The sequence below is a fragment of the Vanacampus margaritifer genome, chromosome 16, assembly GCF_051991255.1.
Source record: "Vanacampus margaritifer isolate UIUO_Vmar chromosome 16, RoL_Vmar_1.0, whole genome shotgun sequence".
Lineage (NCBI taxonomy): Eukaryota > Metazoa > Chordata > Actinopteri > Syngnathiformes > Syngnathidae > Vanacampus > Vanacampus margaritifer.
This window is the reverse complement of record NC_135447.1, coordinates 8,281,605-8,295,017: the sequence shown is the minus strand read 5'-3', so window position 1 is coordinate 8,295,017 and position 13,413 is coordinate 8,281,605. Positions and strand designations below refer to the sequence as shown.

Sequence of the window (13,413 nt, the reverse complement as noted above, 5' to 3'; positions counted from 1 at the left end):
GCAGGCATGTGATGCTTGTTGAGATGGCGGGTTGGATTGCCGCCATGCTCAAGGGCACCTCGATAGTAGTCAGGAAGCAGAATAGCGTCTCTCCAACAACTGAGCTCGACTATAAGTTTCTTGCTTGGCAACTTCCTCCCTTTTGAGTGATTCATGTTTGCAACCACAAGATGCGATAACCGTAAGTGAGAGAGAGAAAATGACAAGAAAAAAAAACCCTATCACTTCAGGAACCGAAAACATGACCAATATAAATTGAAGATGAAGTCACACAGAAGCGTGAAGTTTTGGCACTCAGAGTGATCAGTCGCTGCTCCTGCTCCAAGGTATGATCATCTTTTATATCATATTTGAATAAAATATAGGCATGTCTTTTATTCAATTTTTTTTCTACATTTTTAATTTTGCAATATCAAGTGCAGCAATCAATGCAGACAATTTCGATTTAGTGAGGTTGCATTGACTGTTTTAAATGGTGATTGATGACAGCCTGCATTCATTCAGATTTAACTGTATCTGTAAATATTGCATTTAATCTATATAGCCTACGGTACATATGGGATGCTTTGCATGTGTGAGTATGAATTAGTAAACGCAGATTTTTTTTTCTTCGTTGTTCTAATTAGAAAAATATTATTAATATCAATGACCTTGTGAACAAATGATACTAAGCCACTATCCAAAACAAACAAACAAACAATACAATAGATTCCTAGAATTCGTTTTTGTATTACATTCAGAGGGCGGACGGGATAAATAAAGACAAAATAAAAAGATAACTAAAGAATAAGATGAATAAGCTGTCTTCAGAACAAAGGATGGACTTTCCCAATGACTATTTGTTGGCCAAAAGCCATATTTGTAGTGGTCTCTTTTTTCCCCCAGAGCTGTATAGAAATTGCAGAACAGTCAACATAATAAATCTTATTTTCTATTTTTGCACACACACACACCCGCCCCCACCTACAAGAAGTATTTAAAATTTACAAAATGATTTTGTTTTTCAAGTACGAGAACAATGGGTTTGAAACACAAAAGTACCACCTCACCATGAACAACATGAACTCATTCACTTCCATTGACAACTATAGACGTAAAAAATTCATGTGAACTATTTCTATTAGTTTAACATTTTTTTTCATTTCATTTCATTTTTAATGAAAATCTACAATTTTTTTATTGTACATTTATAACAGATATTAAATTATATGTGTATATATAATGTGATTATTTACGATTAAACAGCCCTTATTTTATTTTTTTATTAACTTTGACTGCCAGACGTTTTCAGAAAGGGGATGCCGTGGGTGCCAGCCGATTTTAAGCATTTTGACTGATCTTTCAAGGTCCATAGAAAATTATGTGTTTGGACTATGGAAACACACATACTACCAAATGAAAGATTGTACTCTCATCTTTCATCAGAAAAAAAAAGTTTGCTTCTACCTTATTCCGTTTTTCAGTAATCAACAATAGAAAATGGTTAGTTTCATCTCTGTTTTGAAACAAACGTCTTTTAACGTCTTTGGCACTCCTCCATAGGATTTTACTAAACGTTATTTAACGTTTTTGGCAGTCAAAGAGTTAGGCCCGTCAGGCGATAATTTTTTAAAATTGTAATTAATCACCGATTGACTTCATTAAATGACTTCACTAGTTAACTAACGATTAATCACAAATTTGATATCTGTTCTAAATTTACAATATTTTTTTTCTCCAGGTTTTCATACTCTTGTTAGCAAAAGTTGATTTTTTTTTTAAACTAATAGAAATTGTTTAAATGAATTTTTGACGTCTATAACCGTCAATGACAGATTGAATATAAAATATAAAATCACCGTAATGCATTTACACAAAAAGCTGTCATGTATTTTAGTTACAGGCAATAAAAAAATGAAAGAAACAATTCTCACGGCTATGTTGCTCCTGTTTTTTTTTCAGATGATTGCCAGCTCCTGTGCTCTCATCCTTCTTTGTTGCATTCTGAACTGTGCCGAGTCAGCCCCATCACTCGGCATCCTCAAGGCTAGATACAGCAACTCCTTCCGCCTCGCAAGATCCACCCGAACCCGTGTCCAGCAGGTGCTGAGTAAATATGTAAGAGGGGAACAAACGCTAACAAATCGTTACTTTGTTCCTGCTCATCTTAACATTGATCCCCCCCCAAAAATGTTTGATTCCCTAAATCAGAAGGAGCAGCAGTTAGGAAACAAAAACTTTGAGGACAGAAGCGGTTATTTGAAGGACCTGCCGTCGCTTTCTACGGACTTCAACAGCTGGCTCCAGCTTACGGTAAGTCCCTGTGCATGAAAAAAATATGTTACCTTGATCAGAACTTCCTGATTACATTTTGAAACCGTTTCCTTGACTGGATTTGTGGTCCTTCTTGTTTGCGTCTAGGATTGGGAACGACTACGCGCCGCTCTGTCAGACATGCGGGCCTACAGGAACAGGCTGGAATGGCAGAGGAAAGAGCTGGAGGTGGAGGAGAAAGAGAAAAGGGGAGCGCAGGCGCCCCTCAACACTTTATCAAAAAGCATCAAGCATATTGAGCTGGATTTGAGGGACCTGATGAGTCAAGTCAGCACTCAGGTAAGCTCACACACATTCGGTCCCTGTTAAGAACAGGAACAAATCTGGAACAAAAATTGACTTTTTTTTAATTTATTTTTTTTAGATGGGTTACATAGAGACCTCCAGCAGAAAACCAACCTTCCCCACTGTTCGGACACCCTTGAACCAATCAATTATATCTAAAACACTGTGGGAAAAGCATGTAGAGGGTTACATCATTTTACGGGATCTCGACCTTTACCTCACCAAGCTGGCCCGAGATTTCCTCCTCCTGGATTCTAAAAGTCAGTAGCTCGGGAACAACGAACGAGTTTGGGTAGCTGTGGAGTTGTCTCGCACCAAGGCCCCGAAATCGACTGGACTTTCCAAACACACAAAATATTTGCTTATTTATTTATTTGACTTATTTATTTGATAGATTTCAGTTGTTTTATTTATCTTACACAGTGATACAGTGTTTATATGACATTTGATATTTTGTAATGTATAATATATTTGTATATGGCTTTCAATAAAAAAAAAAATAAAAATTTTTAAAGAAACGTGAGGACTTCATGTATGTTGTCATCGATCATTAGCGGATATTCTTTGAAAGACATTTTTGCGTAGCGTATTTCCTCAAATAGCGGCCTCCGCTCTGTGCTTCGAATCATCACAGGGTGCATCTTTCACTTCAAAAAAAAAAAAAGCCGCACCTCAAATAGATGCTTCCTTTTGCATCTGGAACTTCTACTCCACCGATCCACCATCATTTTTATTACATTTGATTTTGTGGAAAACGATGAACAATCAATAACTTAATTGACTATTAACGCCTAATAGAAGCCTGGAACTGTACACATTGTTTTCAGTAAATAAAGGCAGTCGGCCATTATAAGAGGAAGATTTTGAATTATAAGCCGTGTGCTTCATCGCATCAAGAGCAGTGCGTGTTAATCTTCCGGTTATCAAAGTTTTAATTAGCAGTGATCTGGTTTTGTTCTTCTTCATGTGGTGTTGATCCGAGGGGCAGTCTAGGGCAAAAATCAAATTGAATACTTTATTAAGCAGGCTGCTTTTATTTGAATTATTTTATATAAGAGCGACTGCCGACTCACCACTAACAGGTGTCCTCTTTTGCCTTTGGCCACCTTCAGCTCGGAGCCCCTGACAAAATCGATGATCCCCTCATTGCCTCGTGCCCCTGCAAACCTAACGCTGGTAAAAGTGTAAGATCTGTTAAAACAGGAGCTGTTTGTGGACCTCGGGTTCAGCGGTCAGAGGGGGTCTCACCTGCCGGGCTTGACGTTGACGTGGTTTAGCATGCGGGCCATCAGGGCTAATTTTGTCACGAGCTCGATCACATGGTGGCAGTGCAGCAACACATCACCCTGCAGGGGAAGATACAAGAGGATTCAGAATGCCCCCCATTATTGCAGACGACGAAACTGAGCTTGTTTGCTGTACCTTTTGTTTATTGTCCTCAGTGGGAAGGTGCAGAACAACCATCCCATCGCTTAGAGAGCTCACTGAGATACCTGCATATTTAAAGACAAAAACCGAATTTACAAAGAAACCTCTGATATATATATATATATATATATATATATATATATATATATATATATATATATATATATATATATATATATATATATATATATATATATATATATATATATATATAAACAACACTTAATTGCACATTGAAAATGACAAACTGACCGAAAACCAAACCATTCATCCAGGGAGTGCGCCCTCTTCTGGGGACACGTGGCACTGCACCCATCCCACTCATTTCTTCTATGTGGCGGACATCTTTTGAGTTGACCACAACTTTCGAACCCAATGGCCTAGAGTACGGTCAACCCCGCCATTTTCAAGGCCCCTGAACACGCTGGACGTGCTTCTGTGGCTCTACAACCCTCTGTTTACCCAGAATGGATGCCAAAATGGCCGATTCGATCACTTGCGTCAAACAGTTTAGCTCCGACTGACTGAAGGTTGAGTGTTTGTAATTTTGAAAATAAATAAATAAAAGTGAAGTCATAAGACAGCACATTACTAAATCTGTAATTATTATTATTTTTAAATCCACGAGGGCTGAGTTTAGGTCTATCTCACGTTGAATCTACTGCCATCTATTGGAAGAGCATTTAATTGTTCTGCCTATTACTAAACATTGCTGACATAAATAGATGAACAAAAAGAATACTTTTTTCAGGCCGGTTAGGTGAAATTGGTTAATTTTGGGCTGTGGCGCAGTGACTGGATGCTCAAAATGATACAACGTGATAATCAATCTGACCTCCGAGGGCTGCGTAGTCGATCCTCTGCTTGATCTTGGTCCTGTCCACCAGCACGGCGAAGGTGTTGGAAAGGAGGAGCTGACGAGAGCGGGGCTTGAAGCCCCTCCTGTCATACTTTGTGACTGGGACGCCATACTGTGAAGCACAAGCATGTAGCACACTGTTGCAGTTCATTCTGAGGTGTTTTATCCTTCCATTTTCTTCTGCTTAACCTGTTCAGGGTTGAGAGTCTGTTAGAGCCGATTATTATTTTGATGAGGATTATTTTTTATCATATTTTTGTTTGATTTGTTTTGTATTAGCTTTAGAGTTTAATATGGCGTGATTCTGTATTTTATACGTGTATTCTATAACTATGAAAAGCATTGTGAGTCCTGTCTGGGAAAGGTGCTATATTAATGAAACAATGAACTTCCACTCTCACATTCAAATAAATGGGCAGAGTTGTCCGCTTAGATGAATGAATGGGGGTGTGGGGACTCATGTAAGCACAGAGCGAACATCCACACAAAAATTCACCTGCAATTTGTCACTGCCGAGAATCTGGAGAACCTTGAGATTGATCTGCTCACGTTCTATTAAAAAAAAAAAAAAAACAGTGAAGGAGTCAATGTATATTTCTTGTATTAGAATGTATTATTGTTAGGAGAGTGAATGAACATGCACCGATCCTGGTGTCCAAAAAGAGCCTGCCAACACTTTGAGGATAGCTGTCTTTCTGATCTTTGAAGATCTCGCTGGCAACAACCTTCTGTGTCATCTAGTGAAGAGTCATGTCGGATCAGCATTCGTGATCTTCATCAATTGCAAACAGGATCTCAGTCTAATCTCATTGATCGCACGAACTTACTTGAGTCTTCCATTCAGGCTGGATCCTCATGCAATACTTTATGACCATGTTCCGCATGTGGAGTGCGCGAAGGTGCTCTGAAGCCTGCAGATGAAAACAGATCGACAATCAATGGTGGATTCGTAACTGATAGCTGTACACATCTGCAGATTTACCTCGGTGACGGAGGGAGGAGATGCCAGCCAGCTTTTGTCCAAAACGTTGGTTGGCAGATTTTTGCTAAGCTTCATGAGGAAGGAGTAACGCACATGATCCAAGAAATAGGCATTTTCTGGACAGTAGTCCTCATGACGGTAGATAAAGCCTTTTATGAATCTGAAGAAAAAAGAAAAAAAAACAGACAAATGTTCAAAAGTAATAACAACCTATTAATGAGTATGTCCTAAAATCACTTTAAGTAATGATAATGAACTAGGGAACTATTACAATGGTGAAGTTATAAATATTGATTCAGCTTTTGTATTAGAGCTCATTTGAAAATATAGGCGCGCCTCATCTTTTTAAAGATGATTCTAAAGATCAAATGAGACAGTTGTGCACCTGCGTATCAACTCAGCAGCCTGTCGACGTCTCTTTGCCCTCCGCCGTGCTTTCATCCCTCGCCATGCGGATTGAATCACTATGACTGCACATTCACAATGTGTTTATATTACTACAAAGTCATCCAAAGAAATAATGAGACTAAAATAAGTCACATGGCTTAAAACAAGCGGAGTGTGCACTGACTTGCATGCCTGATTCGTTTGTATTTGGCTCGCTCCCTGTAGCCTCTCCATGATGTCTGCAGAGTTAAAGCTGGAACACAAAAGAAGAAGTTTCTTGTGAGCTTGGTGAAATTATCTGGATTGTTTTTTTAACTCATTCGCTGCCATATTTTCTATCTATAACATTTTTTCCACTTTTGTTAACAATAGTATGAAAACCTAGAAAAAAATATTCTTATTGTATATTTAGAACAGATATAAAATTTGCAATTAATCGCGAGTTAACTATTGAAGTCATGCAATTAATTACAATTTTTAAAAAAAAAAATCGCCTGACATGATAAAAAAAAGATTATTAATTTTTTTATTGTAATTAATCGCATGACTTCACTAGTTAACTCACGATTAATCACAAATTAATCACTAATTAATTAATTAATTACTTCTTTTTTTAATCGCCTGACACGATAAAAAAAAAGATTATTAATTTTTTTATCGTAATTAATCGCATGACTTCACTAGTTAACTCACGATTAATCACAAATTTCATATCTGTTCTAAATGTACAATAAAAAAAATCTAGGTTTTCAGACTCTTGTTAACAAAAGTGGGGGGAAAAAATTTAACTCATTCACTGCCATTGACGGCTATAGACGTCCAAAAATTATTTTAACTATTTCTATTACTTTAACATTTTTTCCACTTTTGTTAACAAGAGTATGAAAACGTAGAATTATTTTAATTGTACATTTAGAACAGATAAAAAAAATTGTGATTAATTGTGAGTTAACTGGTGAAGTCTTGTGATTAATTACAATTAAACATTTTAATCGCACGACGCCCCTAATTTTAATATTTTCTTTTCTTTTTTAAATCGCATCAGGCAATAATTTTTTTAATTGTAATTATTCACATGACTTCACTAGTAAAAACATATTAAACTAATAGAAATAGTTAAAATGAATTTTTGTTGTCTATAGCCATCAATGGCAGTGAATGAGTTAACTAATGGAAATGGTTCAAATGAATTTTTGACATCTATAGCCACCAATGGCAGTGAATGAGTTAATTTGTGTGTCATTGTAATAATGTTACTCACCTATCTCTGGCTTTTTAGCTTGTAGTGCATCTTCAGTCAGAAAGAGAGTTTTGGGGAAACGGATGAATATTTTGGACCTGCATGGAATGAAAGATTACAAACTGCAGTAGTGTCAAGTTTGTCACAGATCAAAATAAAAGTTGTTGTGAAAGTCGATGGACGATGCTTTGCCTGCCCAGTTTGTACTCCTCCTCTTGGTACCCAAGGTGGCTGACCAGTGTGGCCACACCATCATGAAGTCTGCCATACCATCTGGGCCATGTCTCCGGACATAGCGGCTTGTACCTGAGGGCGCATAACATAACCACATGGCCTAGCTGAGGATACGCGAAGCCCAAATAAAGCGTGACTCACCTCTGCAGGAAGGCTTCAAAGCTGCGTCTGTAGGCAAAGCCAGCTCTCCTCACCCGAAGGTTCTCCATCAGGCCAAGGTACCTGACCTGATGTCTGACAAGAACTTCATCAAAGTGACCTGCAGGGGGGAGAGCATATCATCAAGTTTGAAATACTTTGCCAGAATGCATTTAGTAGATATTCTCAGAAATATACAGCGGTGGAGCTAGATGGTGGCCAGGGGTGGCCATGGTCACCCCTTGTCACTGTCTGGCTACCCCCATACCTACAGTAAGGGAACATTTTGGTATCTGTGATTTTTTTCCCTTTATATTATTATTATTACATATTTTATTTTTATTTATGAATAAATCACCCCCAAAATGTCCTGGCTATACTCCTAGCCGTTCCTTCCTATTGTACTTCCATCATTATTATTTAGTATGACGACATGAAGCAACCAATGTCCAGGACACTTTGCAGGGTGGGATTGCATGAACTAAGGACCTCGTTAACATTTGGTGTGGATCTGTTTAGCTCATTTTTCACATGATGTCTTCTTTGGTTGAATTTTAACCCACTTTACAATTAAGACTATCAACAAACTTGACCAAATTTAATAGAGTGTGGGAACGGGCATTTGATCTCAGGGGTTTGTGCGGGTCTACCTAATGAAGTGTCATCTGACATTCAAGTTCACCTGGCTGCTTGGCATCATTCGGTTTGATACAGCGCACATATGACGGTTCTTTAGTCATGAGGATGTCCATAAGTTTCTGCAGGCTATTTTTAAAGTGAGTGGCAGCCTGGAGAAAAATATACAAATAAACAATGGGTAAGGAATTGGTAGAATTGTATATACATATCAAACTTGATAATGTCATTTTTGCAGAGAGAGAGAGAGAGAGAGAAACTCAGACCATGTGTGGGCGTTTCTGCTCCGTCACTTCCTCTCTGGAGAAACACTGACTTATGATCTGGTTGTCAGACTGGCACATGACCTAAACATAGACCAAAACCAATGCATCATGAGAACAAAGTGGGAAACCCTCTTTCTAGCAATTACAAATGTCATTTACTTCTTTCAGGGTCCTGTTCAGTGAGTCATTGTTCTTCTCAAGGAAACCTAAATGAATGAAACAAATGACATCAACTTTTGTTTTTCATTTATGAGTTGCCACATATGCACTGTAATAATAATCGGGAAAAAAAATGAAAGGCTACCATCAACATTGTAGTTGACCTCTCCAGCATAGTGCAGCAACCTAAACTCCTCTCTACTCATTACCTTCCGAGTTTTGCCATTTGCCAGCTTGTGACTGCAAGACACACAAAGATTTACAAACAAACTGTTCAGTGGCCAGTGGATATAAAAAACAAAAAAAAAAACAGTACTTTGGTAATGTTCACTCATACGTGACAAAATGGGGATGGCCGCCAAGTGTGTCCTCCAGCTTCTCTAAGAATGAGGCATCACTCGTCTCTCCGGGTCTCAGACACTCCTCGTCCTGAAAGACAGGAACGCTACTCAACTGATAACAACAAGAGCAGACAGGCAGATATTTCCACAAGGAACCTCATATACACACCAGAATGGCGATGATGCCCTTGTGCTTCTCCTCTATCAGGTCACAGATGATTTTGTTGTCAAAGTACTGCACCATCTCCCACTGAAGTTGGGCGGCGTAATGTGTTATAGAGCGGAAATGGGTGGAATGTATGCATTCGGAGATTTATAACGCACTCACTGCTATCCCCTCTGTTGTGTACTCCTCTTGCTCGGATCTGAGGGTGAGCTCAATAAAGAGCTGCTGGAGCTTCTCACTGCAGTAGTTGATGCAGAACTGCTCAAAACTACAGGAAAATAAAGAAACAATTGTAGTAACATATTTAGGGGGAAGATTTAAGTCAAACAAATACTAGTCAGACCTGTTGCGCTGTAGGACCTCAAAGCCATAGATGTCCAAAAGCCCGATCACTGGGAAGGCTTTATTGCTGTGGTCCATGTCATCCTGTATAACAATACAGAAGACAATTGACACATGATGACATTGCCAGAGTTGGCTTTGTCTAGGTATTAACTCATTCACTGCCATTGACGGCTATTGACGTCAAAAATTCATTTGAACTATTTCTATTAGTTAAAAAAAAAAAAATCCACTTTTGTTAACAAAATAATGAAAACCTAGAATTTTTTATTGTACATTTAGAACAGATATAACATTTATGATTAATCGTGCGTTAACTATTGAAGTCATGCGATTAATTACATTTAAAAATTGTAATCGCCTGACGCGATTAAAGAAAAGAAAAGATTATTAAAAATTAGGAGCGTCATGCGATTAAATGTTTTAAACGTAATTAATTGGATGACTTCACGAGTTAACTCCCGATTAATCACAACTTTTATATCTGTTCTAAATGTAAAATAAAAAATTATAGGTTTTCATACTCTTGTTAACAAAAATGGAAAAAAAATGTTAAACTAATAGAAATAGTTCAAATGAATATTTGACGTCTATAACCGTCAATGGCAGTGAATGAGTTAAAAAAAAAAATGGCGGCACCTTCAGAGCAAGAGACTGGTTGATCTTCTCCACCAACCAAGTGAAGCTCCGACCATAGAGTGCTTTGGCTAAGGCGTCTCGGGCTGACATTGCTTGCTCAAAGTTGTGTGGGATGATCATCTGTAATGCAAGACAGAAGAAATTTAAAGGGGAAGTCAACTGTAACTCATTCAAACCTTAAAAACGTATTAATTCGTTTACTCTGTCCTTCCCTCCCAAAACATGTTTATACGTTGTTGTTGTTTAAAAAAATGTTTTTATGTTAGAGCATACAGAAGGCTTTGATGCAGCTTCTGACCTGAAGAGGTCGCTCAAAGCATTGGTAGTTATTACAACAAAACGGCCAGCAGGTGGCAGCAGCTTTTTGTCAGTGATTTTAACAGGTTTGTGAATAATGATGAAACTTAGCTATATTCTAATGCTAATTGCTGTAAAACGTAATAATAAATAAATACAAATGTACTTTTTTTTCCTGATGAAAGAAGAGACCCTAATCTTTCTTTTGGTAGGTTCCATGTTTTTATAGCAACAGAACACAATATTCTGTGGGCCTTGCAAAATCTGTCTAAATCCAGTAAAACAGCCGGGAGCAAAGGGAGTTGCTTCAGTGAAAATGACTGGGAGTGAATGAGCTTTCTTGACAATAATATGTTATATGTGACTTCATTAGTCTAAACATGACATTCTGATTAATGTTACATTTGTGTAATATGAGTTATGCGAGCAAGGGGGGGTGACTTGTCTAGTCACAAATAACCAAATCAAGAACAATAGTATCTTTACCTCCTCCCCTTTGGCAGTGAGTTTTTTGTGAGTAAGAGCCTCGCTGAGGGACGAGGCTTCAAGACCCAGCAGCTGCAAAACAACAACACATCTGTTCAGTTGCTTAAAAAAAAAAAAAAAAGAAGAAAAAAAGAATGCACATTTGAAGTTCGACCAATACTTGTGGGTGGGATAACTCTGACCTTTGCAGCATTTGCTATCGGCATCTCGCTGGTAATGTGCGCTTCACCTTCCTCGCCTTCTCCGAACTGAGTGTTCCCCAGATGGAGAATGCTGGCAATGATGTTCAACAAATTCTGACAAAAGACACATGAATCACACCGGTGAAAACGAGAGACGTGTTGCACATTTGGAGATTTAAAGACGGATAAACAGCAGAGTGATTTTGACTAACCTGCAGGTCTTCCTCGGTGAAGCCAATAACAGACAAGGCATTCATCAAAACTTTCCAATTATTCTTGTCATTAATGGAGCTGACTTTGGAACAGCTTCCCTATCAAGACGCCTCAGTATCATACACCAAGAACTCAAGGTGAATTTATGTGTACATAAAATACAACTTTTCTTTACAAACCTTAACCAGATACTGGTAGTTTTGAGGGTTTCTTTCAAGATCCAGCATCTGGAGAAGTTCACTGCTCCCACCATCCAGAAGCTGATAGAAGATGTGGAAGTTTCTTTCTCCGTGATTCTGGTGGACCACACGAGATTTCTCCAAAAGGTAATTGAGGATGTGGCCACCCACTGGCGTCCCCTGGCAAAGGCAAAATTGGAACGCCATGAAAAGAGAACTGCAATAATTAGAGATGGGACGTTTGACACTGACACTCCGGAGCATGTGTCAGCCGAGTGAGACAGACTGCTCGAAACAATGTATCAAAAGCCCCGATGAAACTTCCGTGATCACGTGCTGATGACGTATGCGGCTTTATGCGCGCTAATGAGATACCGGAAATTACGTAACTGATTCAAACCTTTTGGCGCGGTGTCAGGCGCACAATTCCCTCATGTAGACATTTGCTTCACTTTATGTTCACCTGGAAAAGTTAGTTATTCGGTATGTTTCCAACAAAAGTACTCCCACAATGATGCATTTAAAGTTTCCAATTATGCATTATTTTTAAATCGTGTGTAGAAGATACAGGCTTGACCCAAGTATTTTCCACCGAGTTGCTATAAGCGCTTCTCCAAGACCCTCAGTCACATCTCCCAAAGACTGATGTTGAAATACTTGTCATCTGGCTTCACAGCGCACTTGTGTCATATCCAAATTATGTTTATAAAAATCGAATGAGTAACAGGACATCACATTGAACCAAAGTACTGGTACAGTGTCAAAATATTACAACACTTCCATGTGTCCCTGATGATCATTAGACAGACACAAATGTAAGACTGAATGTACTGGTGTTATGTTGGAATATAAATCAATCAGGCGAATCACTTTGAAGATTATAGCTGCTATGACTCCAGCTGACCACCAGATGTCACCGGTACGATCTATCTTATGGGGCTTTGAAACTTCGACTCTTTTTTCCAAATCAATCAGCCGAAAGCCTCAAAAGCTTCACAATGCTTCATTGTCCCATCTCTAGCAATAATCTACACTGACCATATAACTATATTATTCCTAGAATAGTGCAAGGTGATTTACATACATAATTTAAGTCAAAACAATTCTTGACAATAATATGTTATATGTGACCTCACTAGTCGAAACATGACATTCTGTTTAATATTACATTTGTGGAATATGAGCCACAAAGCAAAATCCATCTCTGTCATGATTGGGGTCAGCTGTTTCTGCTTCCCTTTCAGTCACCGGGAAACAGCTGGAGGGCGGAGCCCGCTAAACACACCTGCTGCTCATCAGTTCATCAGGCCAAGATAAAGGCCTGGCAGAAGCAGCAAGAAGTGTCGGGTTATTACTCCAAGACGCTATTCACCTGACCTGACTGAACAAGCTTCTACACGAATCTACTCCTGATTCCCATGACTTGCTTTTTGTCCGCCCTCGAGCGTGATTTTGGTTTTGCTTTTTGTCCGCCCTTGAGCGTGATTTTGTGTTTACTTTTGTCCGCCCTCGAGCGTGATTTTGGTTTTGCTTTTTGTCCGCCCTTGAGCGTGATTTTGTGTTTGCTTTTGTCCGCCCTTGAGCGTGATTTTGTGTTTGCTCTTGTCCGCCCTTGAGCGTGATTTTTGTGTTGGTTCGTTT

At 38.7% G+C, this 13,413-nt stretch overlaps 2 protein-coding genes across 5 annotated transcripts in view; one reads left to right on the top strand and one right to left on the bottom strand.

Moving 5' to 3' along the window:
* The first annotated feature begins 23 nt into the window (after nucleotides 1–23).
* On the top strand, nucleotides 24–2,866 carry LOC144036513 (uncharacterized). Its single transcript, XM_077547215.1, has 5 exons — nucleotides 24–65; nucleotides 1,942–2,097; nucleotides 2,191–2,292; nucleotides 2,401–2,592; nucleotides 2,678–2,866. The coding sequence occupies exons 1-5, from the start codon at nucleotides 24–26 to the stop codon at nucleotides 2,864–2,866; spliced, it is 681 nt and encodes a 226-aa protein (XP_077403341.1).
* Nucleotides 2,867–2,953: 87 nt separating this feature from the next.
* LOC144035945 (unconventional myosin-Ic-like) overlaps nucleotides 2,954–13,413 on the bottom strand; it is a 33,735-nt gene continuing 23,275 nt past the window's right edge. For 3 of the 4 annotated variants that reach the window (XM_077546066.1, XM_077546067.1, XM_077546065.1), the window contains 27 exons: nucleotides 11,773–11,952; nucleotides 11,593–11,691; nucleotides 11,381–11,494; nucleotides 11,199–11,270; nucleotides 10,416–10,535; nucleotides 9,778–9,860; nucleotides 9,597–9,702; nucleotides 9,438–9,518; nucleotides 9,265–9,356; nucleotides 9,073–9,167; nucleotides 8,928–8,974; nucleotides 8,769–8,849; nucleotides 8,549–8,654; nucleotides 7,870–7,987; nucleotides 7,687–7,800; nucleotides 7,516–7,592; nucleotides 6,439–6,507; nucleotides 6,253–6,337; nucleotides 5,868–6,027; nucleotides 5,713–5,796; nucleotides 5,529–5,622; nucleotides 5,382–5,437; nucleotides 4,862–4,997; nucleotides 4,021–4,091; nucleotides 3,847–3,944; nucleotides 3,672–3,771; nucleotides 2,954–3,587 (listed from right to left, as the gene is read on the bottom strand). In XM_077546066.1, coding sequence (XP_077402192.1) covers nucleotides 3,561–3,587; nucleotides 3,672–3,771; nucleotides 3,847–3,944; nucleotides 4,021–4,091; nucleotides 4,862–4,997; nucleotides 5,382–5,437; nucleotides 5,529–5,622; nucleotides 5,713–5,796; nucleotides 5,868–6,027; nucleotides 6,253–6,337; nucleotides 6,439–6,507; nucleotides 7,516–7,592; nucleotides 7,687–7,800; nucleotides 7,870–7,987; nucleotides 8,549–8,654; nucleotides 8,769–8,849; nucleotides 8,928–8,974; nucleotides 9,073–9,167; nucleotides 9,265–9,356; nucleotides 9,438–9,518; nucleotides 9,597–9,702; nucleotides 9,778–9,860; nucleotides 10,416–10,535; nucleotides 11,199–11,270; nucleotides 11,381–11,494; nucleotides 11,593–11,691; nucleotides 11,773–11,952 — 2,565 coding nt within the window. In that variant the 3' untranslated portion in view covers nucleotides 2,954–3,560. Of the gene's footprint in view, nucleotides 3,588–3,671; nucleotides 3,772–3,846; nucleotides 3,945–4,020; nucleotides 4,092–4,861; nucleotides 5,075–5,381; nucleotides 5,438–5,528; nucleotides 5,623–5,712; nucleotides 5,797–5,867; nucleotides 6,028–6,252; nucleotides 6,338–6,438; nucleotides 6,508–7,515; nucleotides 7,593–7,686; nucleotides 7,801–7,869; nucleotides 7,988–8,548; nucleotides 8,655–8,768; nucleotides 8,850–8,927; nucleotides 8,975–9,072; nucleotides 9,168–9,264; nucleotides 9,357–9,437; nucleotides 9,519–9,596; nucleotides 9,703–9,777; nucleotides 9,861–10,415; nucleotides 10,536–11,198; nucleotides 11,271–11,380; nucleotides 11,495–11,592; nucleotides 11,692–11,772; nucleotides 11,953–13,413 lie in introns of those variants that run through there. The other variant, XM_077546068.1, reaches the window with a different exon arrangement.